A 19717-nucleotide genomic window follows, 5' to 3' on the forward strand; every position below is an offset into this window, starting at 1 on the left:
CATAGTAAAAAAAAAAAAAAATCACTGCGAAGAACTATGATCATAACTTATGAAAACTTTCGTCTGAAATGTATTTATTAAAAGCTTAAACGTGAGCGCATTGTTCGAGCAATGCAATTTGTTCTCATAATTATGAGCATAGAAACATAAAAAGGGAAAAAATGTAAGGTTTACTAAAGGTATGTTTTAGGGGGCACACTCGAGGACGCTCTTTAAGTTATTTCTCCTAATAATAATCATTGTCACAAAAGAAGTTGACGGAGGGGGGAGGTGTTGGAGGGGCTAGCCCCTTTCCACACGGCGGAGCTTTTGCATTTTTAGAATTGAAATAGAACAATCTGATGCACACTTCCCTGAAATTCTCCGAAAAATTGTCAGTCCCCAAATGTGTCGAGTCTTGTTAGTCTGTGGGTAGGAACCGAGCGCGGGAAACATAAATCAGAGAAGATGAGGGAACTTTTGAATATATTATTTGAATTCAAGTGACAGATTATCAAACATTCTTTTTGATGAAATATTTTGAAATTCATCAATCCCCCAAGTTTGCTTAAGTCTATGGTTGGAGACCTAACGGGGGAGGGCGTGGGAGGGGTATCCCCCTCCCACGCGACGGAGACTTTGCATTTTCAGAATTGAAATTCAACAATCGGTTGCACAATTAGTGAATTTGGACAGTTTTCTATTAAAAAAAGAAAAATATTTTCCTTATTTCGAGAATTACAGGGGGACAAAATGACGTTTGCTCCCTTTGGACAAAATGGCGTTTGCCCCCTTTGTCCTCCGGGATTGATGCCCCTGCATACATGGAAGCTGTTGCATTTTTAGAATTCAAATGAAAATAGCTTATAAAGACATTTGGAATTTAGGAAGCTCTCAATCTCCAAGACTTTTAGTGTACTAATTATGAAGGGAAACCAAAAGGGGAAAGGGTTGATTGAAAGGGGATAATTATCCCTCCCACACGACGGAACTTTTGCATTTTTTTTTTTTTTTTTTTTTTTTTTTTTAAGTGAAGTGACAGATCTGGTGCACGCTTTCGATAAAACATTTGTACCATACAGAAATAATAAAATGAAATTGAATGAAATGAAATGAAATGAAATGAAATCTATCAATCCACAGGTGTATTAAGTCCATGGAAAATAGACCAAACGGGGGAGGGTGTGGGAAGGGGTATCCCCCTCTCACACGAGAGAGAATTTGCATTTTTAGAATTGAAATTCAGCAACCTGGTGCACACTTTGGGTGAAATATTTGGACAGATTTCTATTAAAAAAGCAAAAACATCTTCTCATCTCGGGAATTATAATTATGTGGGGGGGGGGGTGGGACAAATGATATGCTTACCCTTTGCAACATTTTTATGGGGAAACTTTTTTCTGTCAAAAAAGCAAGGAAATCTTCTCATCTCGGGAATTATTAATTATGGGGGGGGGCAAAATTATAAAATGCTTGCTCCTCCAAATCTTTTTTATGAGGCTAAGGCTCGCACTTGGGCTCGCATTCTCAATTTGGATTGGTCAGAAGTAAAGTGATGTACATAGACCCAATCCTTGTAGCACACGTATACACGCAAACGTGTGTACACGTGTTCCGTATAGTATGGATACAGTACGGTTGATAAATAGTAAACACTGTAAAATAGATATGTATGAAATCAGTGCTGCCAGAGCCCGGGGTACGATTGTTGGTTTTTTTTTTCCAAAGAATTTTTTGTCCCTGGTGCAAAAAAAAAAAAAAAAAAGTAATAAGAAAAATATGATACAAAATAAAAAAAGAATGATTATTTACCGTCCAGCGATGAGATCGCTCGCAGACAGATTTCTTTTAAGGGTCTGAAGGGGGGTGCGTTCGCACCCAGCGCCCCCCCCCCCCCCCCCCACCGTGACGCCCATGAGAGGTCACCTTAAGCCATGGCTGAGAAAATAGTTCAAACTCTTTAATGCTGGTATTAAATGGTTATTAACTGATAAGGTGTGCAATCAAGTGGATCAGTTTATTCTTTTATTTTTTATTTTTATTTTATTTTATTTTATTCTTTTTTTTTAGGATTGATCACTCAAACAAAAAATGCGGTTTCTATTCATCGTTCTGGATCAGAGACCTACAAGCTATGACAAACTTTTTATTAGCAATGCTCATTTAATAAGGAATTTGATATGAAACAAGCATTGCATGTTGGTTATGTTTTAAGTTAAATATATTTTGGTCTATCGTGGACTCTGTACATTTGTTAGAAATTCTGTATCAGCACAGGTAGATTCTATGATCAGATAAAAACGACAAATTCATCCTGGCAACTTTGCGAACATGTTCACTCATACCAGCTCTGATCAAGAGGTACCACGGTATCTCACTTTACATTAATTTTTCTTTGTAACCAAAACATGAATCCATAAGAATTTACATATAATTTTCTGTGACATCAATTGTCACTGTCATTTTCATGACAATTATCTACGTTATATTATGTTAAAGTGATTATATTACTTGTGGTAATTCCCAATACAAACTCTATGATTGATACCATATTGTAACAAAATATAAGTGGCCAAATAAATATCCTTGAAATATATATACATGTACATATATATGTATATACGTGTGTGTTACTGGAATTACAAAAAAAAAACAAAACATTTTAGTAGAATTTGTCAACATGTTTGTTTTCTCTTTGCCACTGATCTTTAGTAATAAAAATAGAATTTCGTTACTCCAAGGTTCCACAATTATATATTTTTTTTTCAATTTACTTTGTTTTGATTATGCAACCTTGTTCTATGTTACCAAAGAAAGTGAAATGTTTATGTTCTTTTCGAAAAATGAAATAAAGTTTGAGTTGAATTGAATTGAATTGAATTGAATTGAATTGAACTGAATTGAATTGAATTGAATTGAATTGAATTGAATTGAATTGAATTGAATTGATTTGAATTGAAAAGCAAAATTCATTGTGTCTACTGGTACATAAGAAATTGATATGAATGACGTAAATGGAAAATTGAATGAGGTACAAAAATGGTGTATTTTAAATAGATTAACTATTAACTTGAAGAAAACAAATGATTATTAAAGGACCAAGATGACCAATTGCAATTAAAGGTGTGTTAACAGTCTCTGAAACGGTTATAGAAAGAGTACATGTAGCATCTTTTGTAGGAATTCAAATTGATGAGACCTTGATGTGGAAGAATAAGATTCAATGTATCAATAAATGCATTAGGCGCAAAATTGGCTTACTTTTTGAGTTAAGATATTGTGTTCCAAGGCATGTTCTCATGCTTTTATACAAATTATTTATACAATCACATATCATTTATGGAATTGAAGTCTGGGGAAGTACCTACAGAAGTCACTTAAATTTTATATTTTTAGCACAGAAAATGGCATTACATTTTCCCCCTTAAGAACAAGTTCTGGGCCATTATTCACCAGTCTAGGAGTTTAGATATTTTTGACCTGCATAAGCTTTCAGTATCAATCTTTGTATATATGATCTGCGACATTTACTACATTCTTTAACGCAATATTATGAGTTAATGACAGGGCCGGCGGAGGGTTTTCAAAAGTGTGGGGGCCCACTTCCGGGTTTCACGAGCTGTATTCCGGGTTTCTTCAGCTGTCAAGCAAAAAAAAAAAAAAGTTGAAAAAAAGGGCCCTCAGCTCGTCTCTCCCCTTCCAGTTCCAGGTTTTTTTCAGCTGACAAGCAAAAAAAAGGTCTTCAGTGGAAAAACATGACCTTAACCTTACCGCGCTCACACTTCAAGATCTCTATTTCTATTTAGTGCCACTTACGTACTTCAGGGTTAAAAGAAAGTGGGGGCCCAAAGTGATGACACCTTATGTATTCCTTTGTATGGTGCAAAAAGCCCCGAGCCCCCACGGCCCCCATGGTTCCGCCGGCCATGGATGAATCATGCATCCAGGACTAGAGGCAAAGATCATTCCATGCTTATAACACTCCAGACTCCCGAAATGTAAAACGTCACATGGTACATTTTTATACAATACATATTTATATCTTTTGTTGGCCCCGGGTCATAGTTCTGGAATAGTTTGCCCCAAAATATTCAAGAGGAAAGAAGAAATCTTTAAAAAAAAAAATTATTTGTTAAATAAAGTTTAGTGATGAAAAGAAGACTTAAATGTTTAGTTTAATGTACTTTTATAGTACAGTTGCTTCAGAAGGGTAGACCTTGCGATGAGCATTTTAAATGTAGCTATAATGGGAGAACAATTTACGACTAACACTTGTGCTAACTTTTGGTTCCCCCTTTAACAACATTATCTTCTGTTTTTGTTTTTTGTTCAGAATCTTTGTCTATGCATATATGGTTATATTACATACTTATTTATTATTTTTACTTTTTCAGTGATAAATATATCATAATGAAACTAAATCAATTACACCACATGTATTCTTATGTTTGATATCTGTAAGTATGTAAAATATATGCATGCACAGCTGTTATTTATCTTATGTAATTCATGTTATCATGTTCACATGCATAATGTACAAATATGTTGTTAATAAACTCAACTCATATTCATATGTATTGCAGATCTATTTGTATCTTTTCATATTCTAAATTTTTATTTTCAGTTGTAATTACTTATGCGTAATTATTTTTTGATGGAATATGGCATTTTGAAAGAGAATTGTATTTGTAGTACATGTATATGTAATAAGGCTCACTTTTTTTGAATCTGTTTTATGTGAATAATTATTGTATTATATTGTTTCATTCGTACATTTACATCAAGGACAAGCAATTCAGCCTCTGGGCTGCTATGTACACTGTACTTTCCTTTTGATGAAATAAACCAATACCTATCTGTCTATCTATCTATCTACCTATCTATCTATTTATCTATCTATAGAGGAAATGCAGGAGAGCATCCTTAAGTGCAGGAGCTTGAAGAAGATGATGGCTTCACTGAAAGCGGGGGGAGTTGGTGGAGCTGTGTGTATGTGATAGCTAATGTACACTGCATGTTTTATGGCCATGTTTGTTCAGTAATATAAGTTTGGGGCTCTTTCTTGAATGTCTGTCTATCATGCCAGCCAGGATGCCGTCAAGATGGACAGATGGATACAATAGATTTATAGATAGATATAGATAGATAATAGATAGATAGATTTTGATTGAATCATTTCTTTATTCAAGAAAATGTTTATACATAACCAGGTCAATTATCCCTTTATATACTTGCAGGTAGAGTGTATACATCAAAAATTATAAATCACAATTTTAAGAACATACAATACAAATAACATCCGTGAGATTAATGCGCCAGTATCAACAGTAGTATTTAACACTAACAAACATTATAACATTTATATCAATTCTATAAATAAATGAATATATATATATATATATATATATATATATATATATATATATATATATTTATTTATATATATACATTTATATACATCGGACATTATTTTATGGAACCTTCCTACTCCGGACGAACCAATAATTGGTCAATGTTCTGCACTTTTATTTTCTGATTTCATTATTCTGTACTCTGATAGATAGATAATAGATAGATAGACAGATAGATAGACAGATGATATATAGATAGATAGATAGATAGATAGATAGATAGACAGATAGATAGATAGATAGATAGATGATAGGCAGACAGACAGATAGATCAGTGTAGACAAACACACACACACACATACATACAAGTAAGCCCATACATACACACATACATACATGTATACACACATGCATACATACATACAAACTTTCAAACAACTCCATTTCCAACAACTTTGTTTCAGTACAGTCATAAAAGTCACGACATATACACCTGTAATTGTCCTTTTACAGTAATTTCCTTCATTAGAAGCTCGTATTGATTTTGTATAACTGTATAATATACGTATAAAATTTGTTACTATAATATTTGTATTTTTGTTGGCAATGAAATTAATGAATGAAATTAAATGGAATGAAACATACATACATACATACATACATAATTAAGTACAATTATTATTAAATTACTCTTAAATTATTCCCTGTGTCAAGTAAGAGTAGGTGTCCAACCTGGCTTGCTGATATACATATAATTATTTTCAAATATCTTCTGTGAAGTAATTACATAACTTCAAAATTGTTCATTTCAACATTTGTCATACTTCAAAGAAATAAAACAGTCATCATCGTTATAAGAATAGAATCATAATTTAAAAAAAAAGAGAAAGAAAATAACAATGCTCTACTTAACCATCAACATTGATCTCATCTTTATCACAGTTCTACCAATCACTGTCACATGCAAAATTGCTACAATGCAAGGAAATACACTGCGTATAAATCCTCTTTGCATCAGAATCAGAAACCCTACCCATAAAGAGAAAGTTGTCATGCACCTGATGATCTTTTAGTGTGTTCAAATGAAAACGTTGCAATGAACACTGCATCTTTGTCAAACCTTACAATAATGTTTTTGCTGCAACATTTATATATACCTCACCAGTTTGCTTCTTTAATTGTACTTGCAATCAGTTATTTAGCCATGAATCATTCAAAGCTCGCCTACCTTCCTCAGTTTTGTTGGTTTCCTGAGAAATGAAACATGGCTTCGCATACATGTTTCCTACAGTACATGATTTCTGCTCAAAAGAAAATAGCATATACACGTAAAATGTACATGAAATTTGGCATAATGTTGAATAAGTACTCTATTTCATTTAAATGATTACACATTTCCTTAACAATTACAGTGTACAGTGTAGTCTTGCTTAGAAATAATACTAGTAATACTAGATATGAAAATGCATACTCTTTTGGCTTCATGCACCATATTATACATGTACAAAAGAACACATTGTTGGCACATACTGACCCTAAAAATGTTAGAGCTACTGAAAAGCAGGGAGAATATCAGCCCGCCTTGGCAAATGTCAGGAAAATCACCAGGTACTTTACCGATCATTTGTGGACTTCAGAAGATCAATATTACATAATTTTCCCTCTTGCTCATCTAAAGCATGATGCAAAGAAGCTCACACTCTCAAACACAGATGATACCAGCTATACAATAAACAGAATATCAAGTGACATATATTAAAATGTCTGCAGCCCATTCAGGTCTCAAATTTATCTGTTTGATTATTCCACATAGATCTTATTCAATATTCATCAGTTGACAGTCATCTTTTCATGCATTCAAGATTCATTCATTCATTCACTCATTCATTCATTCATTCACTCATTCATTCATTCATTCACTCATTCATTCATTCATTCACTCACTCATTCATTCATTCATTCATTCATTCACTCATTCATTCATTCATTCATTCATTCACTCATTCATTCATTCATTCACTCATTCATTCATTCACTCATTCATTCATTCATTCACTCACTCATTCATTCATTCATTCATTCATTCATTCATTCATTCATTCATTCACTCATTCATTCATTCATTCACTCACTCACTCATTCATTCATTCATTCATTCATTCATTCATTCATTCATTCATTCATTCATTCATTCATTCATTCATTCATTCACTCACTCACTCAATCATTCATACATTCATCCAGCATCCATTTGTCTCTTAACTTTATTCATACCATCATTTATCTATTTTGGATTTGTTCATCATTCACTAAGGCATTTGATTCATAATGTTACACTACTTTTTGTCTACGGATCTGGAGTGGGGTGGGAGGTTGAACATTTCACTGAGTTTTCACACATTGCTTCACCATTGCCCATCTATGCCTATGCCACAGAAATTCCACAGAGAAAAATCTCAAACTGGAATTTCCCTCAAATCACATATACATGTACATGTCATTCTATTGAGGAAATGGTGGCATCATATGAAAAAAAAAGAACTATGTTTTGCCATGCACCAGAGTTTCTGAAGAGAAAACACACACAGACAGACACACACGCACACACACACACACACACACACACACAAATTTGAGGGTTTGCTTTTCACTTTGGTGGGAAAATAAAAAATCAGAATACATGATACTGCAAAAAAACAACTTCAAGATGCTGCCTATGGCACTTTGGTGCTGAGGCATGTGACGACTAGTAGTACTGAAATTAATAAGTTCTGTCTGGATCACATAGATACATGCAGCAGATACAGATCTCTAGATTAATAATCTGTCACGGTTCATGCCTTTGTCGTTGTTGCAGGTTTTGTTACATTATAAGTTTCAGTCATCCTTCGATATGAAGAAAGGTTAAAAGCATGTACATGTATGCTCCATGTGTGTTTGTGCTTGTGTGTAGGTGTGTTTTTCTGTTTCCAACAAACATCATGCAGCAAGACTTACAGCCTGAAAACACAACTAACCAACAATAGGATATGGTGTACGCATGGCCATATTTTGTTGCAGTCATATTGCATTTTCTTCCCTTGGTAAGATGAATTCTATGCAATCTACACATGTACCTACTTTGAATTAATATTTGGTGACAAAATTTGTCCTGTCTGATAAATGTTACATCATACATGCCATTTCTACAAAAATGATTGTGCCTAAGAAAAGCTGCAGTGATACTTTTCCATTATCAAAAATGGTGGTATTCCTGTTAATCAGAGTCATGATTAAATAATGCCAATTGTATTGAGAATTCACCAAATATATGTAGATTATATAATCATTACCTTCAAGCTATTTCAGTTCAACCATTCACTAATGCAAGGAAAAGTTCAGGTAACCTGTGACATGTAATCTTGGCAGTTTGGCACAACAAGTTTCTTCACATTTCTCCTTTGACAAAACAAATATCACGCCAAAACAAATTGGATGGCATTATGCTACTCACACATTCCTCCACTGCTTTTGAAAGGGAGTCCTGAAATTATTTGTATAAATAAAAGGCAAGAATTTCACGCACAAATTGGATCGTATTCACAATAATAAATCAATTCTAACTAATTAGCTGTTACTTCTCACTCATTTGATGGATAATCAACATCAAATTGAAACATGTATTTCTGCATAGATGTCCTTCTGTGTAGATATACTTCTTTGATGATGCATTAAGTCTTTACCACAAAATACATAAAAGAAGTAGGTCATCTCTGTCATGGCCTTAATTATGTGCTCTACAGTCAATTTGAAGAAATTCAAAGCAGTTGTCACTTTTTAAGATTGCACCTCAAGATAAAACAAAACTATTGTTATATAGAATCAGGTCTCTAAATTAAATCTCTGAGCACAAAAGCCTCTATCCAATGGTCATCTTGAAATTGTCCATCGGGATACCATGTGACCCCTGCTAGAGATGACCAACCTCTGCTGGCCATGTTTTCAATTGACAGCTGCAAAGCCATATGTGACCCTGCACCACAAAACAAACAAAAAGTCGGCAGACATGAATTCTTAGTTAAGACCATATTCTGAAAGAGCAGACTTCAAGCTTTAAAATGATGTATAACTCAAATCATATGGACTCTCCTAACCTATCTAAATATTGGAAAGAAAGCACAAACTCAGGAAAAGTGTGAACTGAGAAAAGAGGCTCTGAAGTACAGTGTCTATTCAAGCGCTTAATCTTTACCAAACCGTGCTGGCTGTGCGATGAATGGGACAAAAAACAGGAAGTAATCTACCAGAGTAACAACAATGAAGGGATTATCAGATTAAACTGAAATTAAGTATGCCTCATGAACACAATCTGTCCATAATTAATGCCAACTTTCAAAGCAGTAGCACTATCCTTTCAAAAATTATTAGAGTTGAAAGTGAAGAATGTGTACAAGGTTTTTCAGAAAAGAAAAAGAGACTCTAAAGACACACCTTATCACATTATTCTACCAAAAATGTTAGAGATAAACTGCTAAAAAGCACACTTTCCCGCCCGTTTTATGATCCCAATTTTTAGCATAATGTAAAAGAAGACTTGCTCTTTCAGAAAATAGGAAAAAGTCAAGAGCGGCCAGGTTGACCCATTTCACTTATTTTCAGTCCCCATGCAAAATCAGTGCGTGCGACTTTTTGTTCGTTTTGTGATGCACTGTCACATATATATATACAATCCATCAAGGCAACAAGAAGAACAACACGTGTGTCATCACTTGTTCTCCCTTTTCTCCACACTCCAGGCTAGAGTTGTCCACTCAGACTGACCTTAGCCAAGGACAAGTACTGGGTGGATGATTTCTCACCCTTTTCATACAAAATATAGATGAATTTGTAGTCAGAGATGTCGTTGGGAATGGCGGTCATCGTGCTGTAACCACTGGCCTGTGGCCAGATGTTGAGCAACCCTGCCCACGTTGTGCCGTTGTCATAGCTCCATCGCAGCGTCATGTTTACACCTGGATAAGTTGGGATAAAAATGAATCAGAAAATGGAAGATTAAGAACAAAATGTGACATTATTGAGCTTGAAGGAGTCACCATCAAATCCAAGGAGGCATCATCAAATCGAAACATGACATCACTGAGCCTGAATGAGACATCATCTATTCCAAGGAGACATCATCAAATCAAATTATAACATCACTGAGCCTGAAGCAGACGTCATCAAATCCAAGGAGACATCATCAAATCGAACATGACATCACTGAGCCTGAAGCAGACATCATCAAATCAAAATATGACATCACTGAGCCTGAAGCAGACATCATCAATTCCAAAGAGACATCATCAAATCGAAACATGACATCACTGAGCCTGAAGAAGACATCATCAAATCCAAGGAGGCATCATAATCAAATCGAAATATGACATCACTGAGCCTGAAGCAGACATCATCAAATTAACATATGACATCACGGAGCTTGAAGAAGGCATCATCAAACCAAAATGTGACATCAAAGAGTTTGAAGAAGACATTATCACACACAAATAAGACAATAGTGAGCTTGAGGAAGACATCAAAACACTTGGTTGAGAAAAAACAACAACTAAACTATGCCTGAATGAGGCACCACCAGACTTCAGTGAGACATCACACAGATTGAAGCCCAAGTAATCACCGTGAGGCAAGACATTTCTGACATAAATGAGAAGTCAGTAAATTTTAACAAAGCATTTGTAAGCTTGGGGATGACAGCACCAAGCTGGAATTGAATCAAACATTACTGAGTCTGAACAAAACCATCAAGCCTGTGGAAACAAAATCGAGCCTAAAAAAGACAATAGACTATGCAATCACAAGTTTAAGTTCATGCATCCCTTTTGCAACCCTGAAAATTCCTTTGTTAAGCTGGTATGTTGAAGAGGTAGGTAATTCAGACCTTTCCTCCAAATGATAAAAATGGAAACTTCTTTATGACGGAGAGGGAATAAATAGTAAAGATTTCCAATGAATTTACTTTGACCCTGAACAAATTCCAACCGTTATTCTCAGTACAAAAGGAGCATATTCTTGAGTAACATGGAGTTAGATTTCTTTTTTTCCCCTTTTTTTTTTAATACTGTGAGGGGTATCACCTTATGATTTCATACACAATGTTGGGAGACATTGTTCTTCAACCAATCAACAGTTTGTCACGTTTGCAAAAGGAATATATATAAAAAGTTTAAGCCAGAAACCAAAACTTGTCCATTCACAATGTTATTGCACACATCATAACCAAGCTGTTCAAGATGTCTGATAATAAACAATCCATGTCTTGCTTTTCATGCTCACCCACAGTGTCACCTGCTATCACAAGTGATGACATATAATCCATATCTAATCATCAGATAAACACAGTGACAACATCAGTTTGTATCGTTTGTCAGATCTACTCCAATTCTAGAAAAAAAACTCTTGCATATTCTGTTTTATCACAATCTCTTCCATTTGCAGAAAGATTACTTTTATTTGACTATTAAATGGCACTCCTCATTTCTTCTAACCCTGATGAGGATTGTTTCTTTCATCAAACATGAAACCATTGATATATAAATGCACTCATTTGTGCATTTTTATTTCAGGCTTCAAACAACAATATACCATATTTACTGAAATCAAAATCCTGAAAATGAAATAGAAAAGATTCTTTATCAGAATTTCTTCCTTTCAAAAAATTAGTTTTAATTCACTGTCAATAGGTGCAAAAAAAAAATTGTTTTTGGTAACTTCTATTCCTTTGGATAGATAAAATTTTGAAAATACAGATTCCTTTCTGAATTTAAACAAAAGATTTGATTTCACTCACGGCTGCTTTCATTCTCTGGATTAGTGAAGAACAGAACTCCATTGTGGTAGAGGACTGAAGCAGCCACTGCAGGGTCAACCAAGGTCGTGTCAAAGCGCAGGTCATCAACCTTGAAGGTCGATGCCCCATCGTAGCTCATCATGATCATTCGACAGTGACAGTGGTACTGGTACTGGTTCCTCACGTTGACCATGATTGATCCATCGGGCAGTTCTATTGGCTGATTGAAGAGAGATAAGAGCAGAACAGATTCCTTTTGAAAATGTTCACATGATTGTTCCACTTTAAAGCATCTGTGCTACCGGTTCTCAGTTTCTTAAATAACTGAGCCACCAGAACTTATGACATTGTTAAAATATCAAAAAGATTTGAACAACACACACTGAATATGAATCCTCTGGTTGTATAAAACTTTTCACTCAGTATACAGTAGATGCACAAATAGTATCTTTATTTTATTATATTCATTATTTCATCTATAGTTCATTTAAATAATTTTCTTTTTTCTTTTGCGATTTGCTATGAGTTGCTTGAGCACATTCCAGTTTGAGTTTAAGTGTTTTTCCAGCTTTTATTCCCCTACCAAGTATAATGCAAACTTGATGGCACTTCTCACACACTGTTCATGAAGTTTGAATATTCCACATTCCCCAAAGTCTGAAGTAATGATAAAAACATTTCAAAACATATACATTGTATAACAATACCTTGATCACTACATATGTTATAAAAAAAAAAAAAAAAAAAAAAAAACTGACTAAAAATAACTTGAAATACTCATTGCTGCACCTAGCACCCTTTCCCCATGCTCATATCCAGATTTCTTACCTGACATTCGTCTGGTACAAAGTCACCCTTGACCTTTGCAGTATTGTAAGGGATGCCTTTGATCTCCCCTCCATACCGCCAAGTGTCACCATGGTCATCACTCAGAAGACAGAACATCCCGTCGCCTGGCAACGTGGAATGCCCGCATACGATCAGTCGACCGATATTAGGAGCATACTTTTTCTACAGTTTGGAATGAAATGGGAAATGTATCAAACACAAGAATAGATAGATCAGTACCTCCTGCATACATAGGTTGTTTGGGCATTATTTTGACAGAGATGTACGTGGTTGAACTCATGATGAGAAATCCTACCACTTGATAGAGAAATAAGTCCTTGTAATCATCAGACTGATGTCTCAAATGACTTTTCCAGGTATTTTCTTCAAATGCTGGTTGAACTATGTTTTTGTTTTGATGAAGAAAAAAATAAATATACATTAAATTACTGGGTACTAAAAAAAAAGAGTACAGCATTGAGTCATCCACAATTAATCCCTTATAAAGCAAGAGATATACCTCTCTAATGAAACAAGTATGTACTTGTCAACTTAATTTACATTTGGATGAAGTCCATTGATCTTTGACCAAAAGTTGTTTTTTTTTTTTCCCCCTAACTCTTTCGCGTGACAAAAGTATTAATGAATCTAGTTTTGGTTTCTTACATTATCTAATTTCCACAAGACTTTCTTCATTGAAGTTTAGTATGTTGAAATTGAACACCACCCTTTGACTTGACAAATATGCTCCTTTTTCTCTCTCTGGATAATCTTATCAACCAAACTCTGACATGTACCTTTAATTGTTCAAACATATCTTCCAATTAAATAGTTGTCTACCTATCTAGGACATACAGAAAGATATGCAGCCAAACAGACAGCTAGGAAATAATTTAAGGGCAGAAGCAGGAAAGGAAAGATGAGATTGTGGATAGTTAAACAAGAATGAGACAAGAAGGCAGATAGGAGAAAGAAAAGACGGTTAACCTGGATCCCATAGCCTGGGCCTGGGGCGAACATCCTGGTGCCGATCTGCTTCGAAAGGTTGTACGGCTTACTCCACGATATGCCATCATCCACACTCTTGATGTAGTACTGGACGGCCGTGTCACACTTGTAGTAGTGGCTACAGATCTGGTAGAAGACAAAGATGGTCTTTGTGACGTCGTCAACTAGGACAGCACCCAGGCTGAGTCCATCCGGCAACTCTCCATCGTTCAGGACAAACACTTGGGGTTGCCATGAGAGACCTGTTTGATGACAAATAAGGCAATATTCAAAAGCCAGATCGTAATTAGCTCATATGCACATTTGGATGAATGATATTTTGTTTTTCTCAGTAGTTTAGGCACTTCATTATCAAAGTGACATAATGCATAACATTGCCCAACAGAACAATTTATGAAATTCATGTTAAAGCAAAGAATGACCTTGCATAGACCATGTGACTGGAATGACCCATTAGTTTACACTTCAAGATGCATCAATTTCATTGTTTTGTACCGAATGCAACTGAATTAATATTTCTAGATACCAGTTTTGCTACCAGGTGCTGGCAAGCACCATTTAAACGGACTTCATGAATAATCATTATATCACAGATGCTTATTTCAGTAAATCAAAACAAAAGGAACCAAAAAGAAATCTCATTTTTTGTAAGTGTTCATATGAGACCATGATAGATGACTTATCATACCCGATAATCCATATTCATTTCAATAAATGCCTTTGTAGTAATGCATTCTTCATCAGTCCACTATATAGCATTATTTTCTTTTTCTTTTCTGTTTTTGTCACAATTTGCATTCTTAGCAACTTCCTAAGAGGGCCTTACACTCAGATTTTTAAAAACCTAAAACAAAACAAAGAATAGGCTAGGTTCCTTATTTCAAAGTAAAGAGGAAATCATGCATTCTTCAAATCACAATTAACAACTTCTAATTAATTGTTGTTCTTTGTGTTTCGGTGTTTCGGTGTTTCGGGGGGGGGGGGGGTTAAGAAGGGCTGGGTAAGTGCTTTCAAGAGCTCTTCTATCCTACTTGAAATCTTAAGTATGTTGTGAACAGTATCATATCTTGGATAAGAATTTGAAGCATTCACTTAACTCTTTATGTGCCATATTCGCACGTCCCACTCAGTCGATGGCGTGCCAACTTCGCATATTCCCCTCAAACGCACTAATCCACTTAAACCGATCGATAAATCGCCTAATCAGGCGGTACAATGAAAGCTTTTTTCACGCTTTTGTTCCTTTTACATACGGCTTGCATTCTATGTGGTGATTGACTACCAAGCGGTGTTCCCAACTAAATTTGCATGTAAATTTAAAGTTTCTCTCAAGGTTTCATGTGCAAAAGTCATGCCTTTACAGAAATGTAGCAACTAGACATTAAAAAAATAAATAGAAACAGATTTGTTGAAATATCAAAGCAAAGCTTGGCATTCCTCTTCAACTTTGCTCACTATTATGTCCAGCTTAACAGAAATTTGTAGAAGTTATAGATTGGAAAAACAGAATTCTTTCTCAAAGCATGACTACCATCATGTCTCAGAATAACGTGGCACACAGGGGGTTTCCACCATGGCAAATAAAGAGTTAAGAAGTTCAGTCAGATTCTAATTATAATTTTATATGAGACAAACTCGGATCAAAATTGAAGATTAACTACCATCACACCTTTGTCTTCCGACCTTCTCATTGCCAGGAATTTTGGGCCGGCGTCTGATCCACCATTCTTCCTGGCCTCACAGATGGCGAGGAGGTTGCCCCTAGGGGTGTATGATAGAAGTGGAATGCGGTAGATTCCTACGTTTTCTTGACCACTGATCCAGAGCAGCTGCTGGTCCATCACAATGGGGCTCACCTAAAGGGGAAATCAGAGATCAACATATCAACCCACTATGGACTGGTATATGAGCCTCTGTGACTAGTAGGGAAATTAAAGTTTGTACATGCTTTGAACTTGAAGAATTACCTCAAACAGAAGTGATATCTAATTCATTAAGCTCAAGAAACCACAATTCTGTGATATTTTTTTTATTGTTAATTTGACATTTTATGATGTAAACTTAAAAAAATAAATCTCACTAATTTGAGTCCTTTGTAACCAGTGCATGAACATAATTGTTTCAGCTGCTACAACATCTGCAAGATTTTCAAAAGCAACATTTCTTTTCTTTTTCATATTACACAATCTGGAAGTGGTAGGAACATTTTACAAGCAAGCAGAATTCATACAGAAAACCGTCATCAGTTGGGGATGATGATATAACACGGGGTTACAGCTTCTACCATTTATCAGGCTTTACAAAAAATCACATTACTTCTAATTACTTTGGTTGTTGTTGAAATACCCATGATATCACCATATCTCATATCATTGATTAAAAATTCAATTCAGTTCTTGTGAGCTATGTAAATAAAATATTGTAAAATTTATGTGATTACTTTTGAATAATCCTAAAAGCCAACTTAACGTTAGATCCAAGTAGATCTATACACTTTCCTTTCGCTTTTTGTTTCCTTTATTGAATATGGATTATGGTTATAGGGGCCGGCGTAAGACTTTATACTAATTTATCACAGAATTTATAAATGATCAACACATTTCTTCTTTTTTTTCTTTTCTAAATTGTTTCGAAGGGGATGCGAGCTAGAACAGATTTAGTCTTTTAGAGACTAGAAATGAGAATCTAGTATCTTTAAAGGACAAGTCCACCTTCATGTACATGTGGAGTGAGTGAATGCAACAATATTTGTAGAACACATCAGTGAAAGTTTGGGAAAATCGGACAATCCGTTCAAAAGTTATGAATTTTCAAAGTATATGCGTAGTCACTGCTGGATGAGAAGACTACTACAGTGTATGATGTCATATATGCGTACAACGATATAAAGAAAATAAAAAGAGAATTTCACAAAACTTTACTTTTTGAATAAAGTGCACATTTCTTCGACTTGATACTGACATACATGTATGTTAAGGGTAATATTATTACCCTTGCCTTCTGAAAGAGAGAAGTCAAGTGTTCTTTTGTTATGCGAGAAAAGTGAAAATATGTTGAATTTTCTTTATTCTTTCTTTATATCGTTGTACTCATGTGACATCACAAGCTATAGTAGTCTCCTCATCCAGCCGTGACTGAGCAGAAACTTCAAAAATTCATAACTTTTGAATGGATTGTCCAATTTTCCTCAAACTCTCACTGATGTGTTCTACTAATATTGCTGCATTCACTCAACCCACATGTCTGTGAAGGTGAACTTGTCCTTTAAATCTAACGTCGATATCCATTAAGTCGCCACTACCTAGAGTCACCAGACATCCCATGTAACGCACACCGCGATCGAAGATCAGCTGGGGCAATGGATTTTCATCATTCTCAAGACATTCCTAATTCACATTTTTCCTCCATAAAACACATATAATTGTAATCCAAATGTATTTTACCATATGTAACAGGTCACAAAACAATTTTTAATGCGAGAATGTTTTTGATTTCGAATGGATTTCAGGTGGCAGATTAACAAAGTTTTTCAAATGCGATGATGCACAATGCATCCTACATTGAAGTGTGCGTATAATAACACACACGCTACGTGGCACGCTATGAGCAGCGAACTAATTCAGTGCCTATCGTTAGTTCGCCAACCCGGGAGTGCATAGGATCCAGGAAATACATGCAAGTTCGACTAGCGCTATACAGCTAGCCAGCTGCTATACAGTAAATTGATGTTATAATAGTATCTTACCCGTACTAGGCGTACTGCTATTTTAGCCTATGTTATGTAGGTATCATTTTTTTTGTGTGTGTGATGTTTATTCACTTCCATTCAAATAAATACCAAAAACGATGATTCAATTTTGATATCAAAATTACTGTACAACACAACGTGACGTAAATTCCTTCATTCAACAACAGCACCACACACGCAGCGCGCAGTTTAGATCTAGAAATCTAGAGCTATAAACAGTGTTAACCGACCGCCCGACTACCCAAGCCATAGCCATAGATATAGCCCGACCAAACGCCGTGCGAAGCACGGCCACCTATGTACAGCGACAGGGCCAGGGCCAACAAGGGCTGTGCTGCATGCCGTGCTGTGAGTGTGTACTACCGTTATCCCGTACAAAAACTTGCGATAATTTGCATGTGTGGGACTACACATATCACATCCACATAACTGCAATCCACGGGCCCTTCTAAGTTCTAAGCTTAGCCTTCTAATACCGCGAATTTAAATTTAATATAAATCTTACCGCTGCTAAACCTGCATTCCATGATATAGCAAACAAAGTTGCTGACAGCAATAGCTTGACAACACACCCTGGAGACATTTTAGCCAAAGTTTGTCACAACTCAACTTAACGGAACATCATAGCGAGAAAAGATGCCGACTGCTACTGGACTGAGCTGCAGCTGCAACGATAGCTCTCAGCTAGCTAGCTCCGTATGCACACCGTATTTGTGATCACATGATGGTAGGCAGGAGGTCATGTGATGTGTCATCGATCAACAATAAAAGCGTAGTCTTCGCGAACCTAACTTCATATTTCACATACTAGATCATCCGCCACAAAAGAATACTACAATTGTTGACTGGTGACACAATACTGAAACAATGGTTTGAGACCAGCTTGTCAGCCATGACTAACAAAAAATAAATACTTATATTCTTTAATTCATTTTTTAAGGAATAAGGCATCTGATAATGAAAATATTACAATTTATGAAGTATAATGGCAGTTAGTTTTTTTCTTTAGTAAGGATTGATCACTCGATCATCACAGTCTTTTTTTTTTCATCGTTGTGGAAATAAGCAATGACCAACTAAATGCTTATTCGATGGCTAAAAAATGTGAGTGAAAAACATCAATCGGCATTTCCACGCCTAAGAGCCGAATATTGCATACAAAATTTTTTGGTCTGCCGTGGATTCTAAGAAAGGGCAGGTTTACAACCTTTTGATAAATAACTGATCTTTTTATGTAAACATAAACATTCATTCTGGCATTCATGTGACCGTACTCGCCAGTGCCATCCCCCGGGATACTGACCTTGCCGTTTAGACAATCAAAATAATATTTGTCAGTCTTTTGTCAATTTTACCCTTAGTATTTTTTTTAATCAAAATAATTATGTCCCTCAACCTAATCAGGAACAGCAGGCCAACATCATTAAACTATTGGTGCAAAATACTACTACTACTACTACTACTACTACTACTACTACTACTACTACTACTACTACTACTACTACTACTACTACTACTACCTACTACTACTACTACTAATAATAATAATAATGATAATAATAATAATAATAATAACAATAATAATGATAATAATAATAATAATAATGATAATAATAATAATAACAATAATAATGATAATAATAATAATAATAATAATAATAATAATAATAATGATAATAATGATAATAGAAAATCAATAAAAAGTAGAAAAAATAATAATCTATCAGAGAAAGGAGGTAATTTACTTTGCTTTTCTGAACTAAATGATACACAAAATCTATAGTATGGAAGTATTCTTGTTCATAACCACATTCACCGTGAGTACATTCCGCGACTGGAGTTAAAAAGGAAATTCACCCCCAAAATTTAACAACTGCGAAAGAAAAAAAAAAGTATTCCCTTCAGAATGATACAAAATGACAAGAATCGTTAAGAAATAAGGAAGATATGACGTTTTAAAATGTCACATTTTTTTGGAAA

At 35.1% G+C, this 19717-nt stretch overlaps 1 protein-coding gene across 1 annotated transcript; it reads right to left on the minus strand.

Annotated features, from left to right (window-relative positions):
- Positions 1–8122: 8122 nt before the first annotated feature.
- LOC140240365 (sialidase-1-like) lies at positions 8123–18367 on the minus strand. The gene is made up of 6 exons (XM_072320135.1): positions 18243–18367; positions 15659–15845; positions 13969–14231; positions 12982–13164; positions 12154–12373; positions 8123–10321 (listed from the first exon to the last, which is right to left on the minus strand). The coding sequence occupies exons 1-6, from the start codon at positions 18318–18320 to the stop codon at positions 10107–10109; spliced, it is 1146 nt and encodes a 381-aa protein (XP_072176236.1). The 5' UTR covers positions 18321–18367; the 3' UTR covers positions 8123–10106.
- Positions 18368–19717: the final 1350 nt, after the last annotated feature.

The sequence above is a fragment of the Diadema setosum genome, chromosome 17 (assembly GCF_964275005.1).
Source record: "Diadema setosum chromosome 17, eeDiaSeto1, whole genome shotgun sequence".
Taxonomy (NCBI): Eukaryota; Metazoa; Echinodermata; class Echinoidea; order Diadematoida; family Diadematidae; genus Diadema; species Diadema setosum.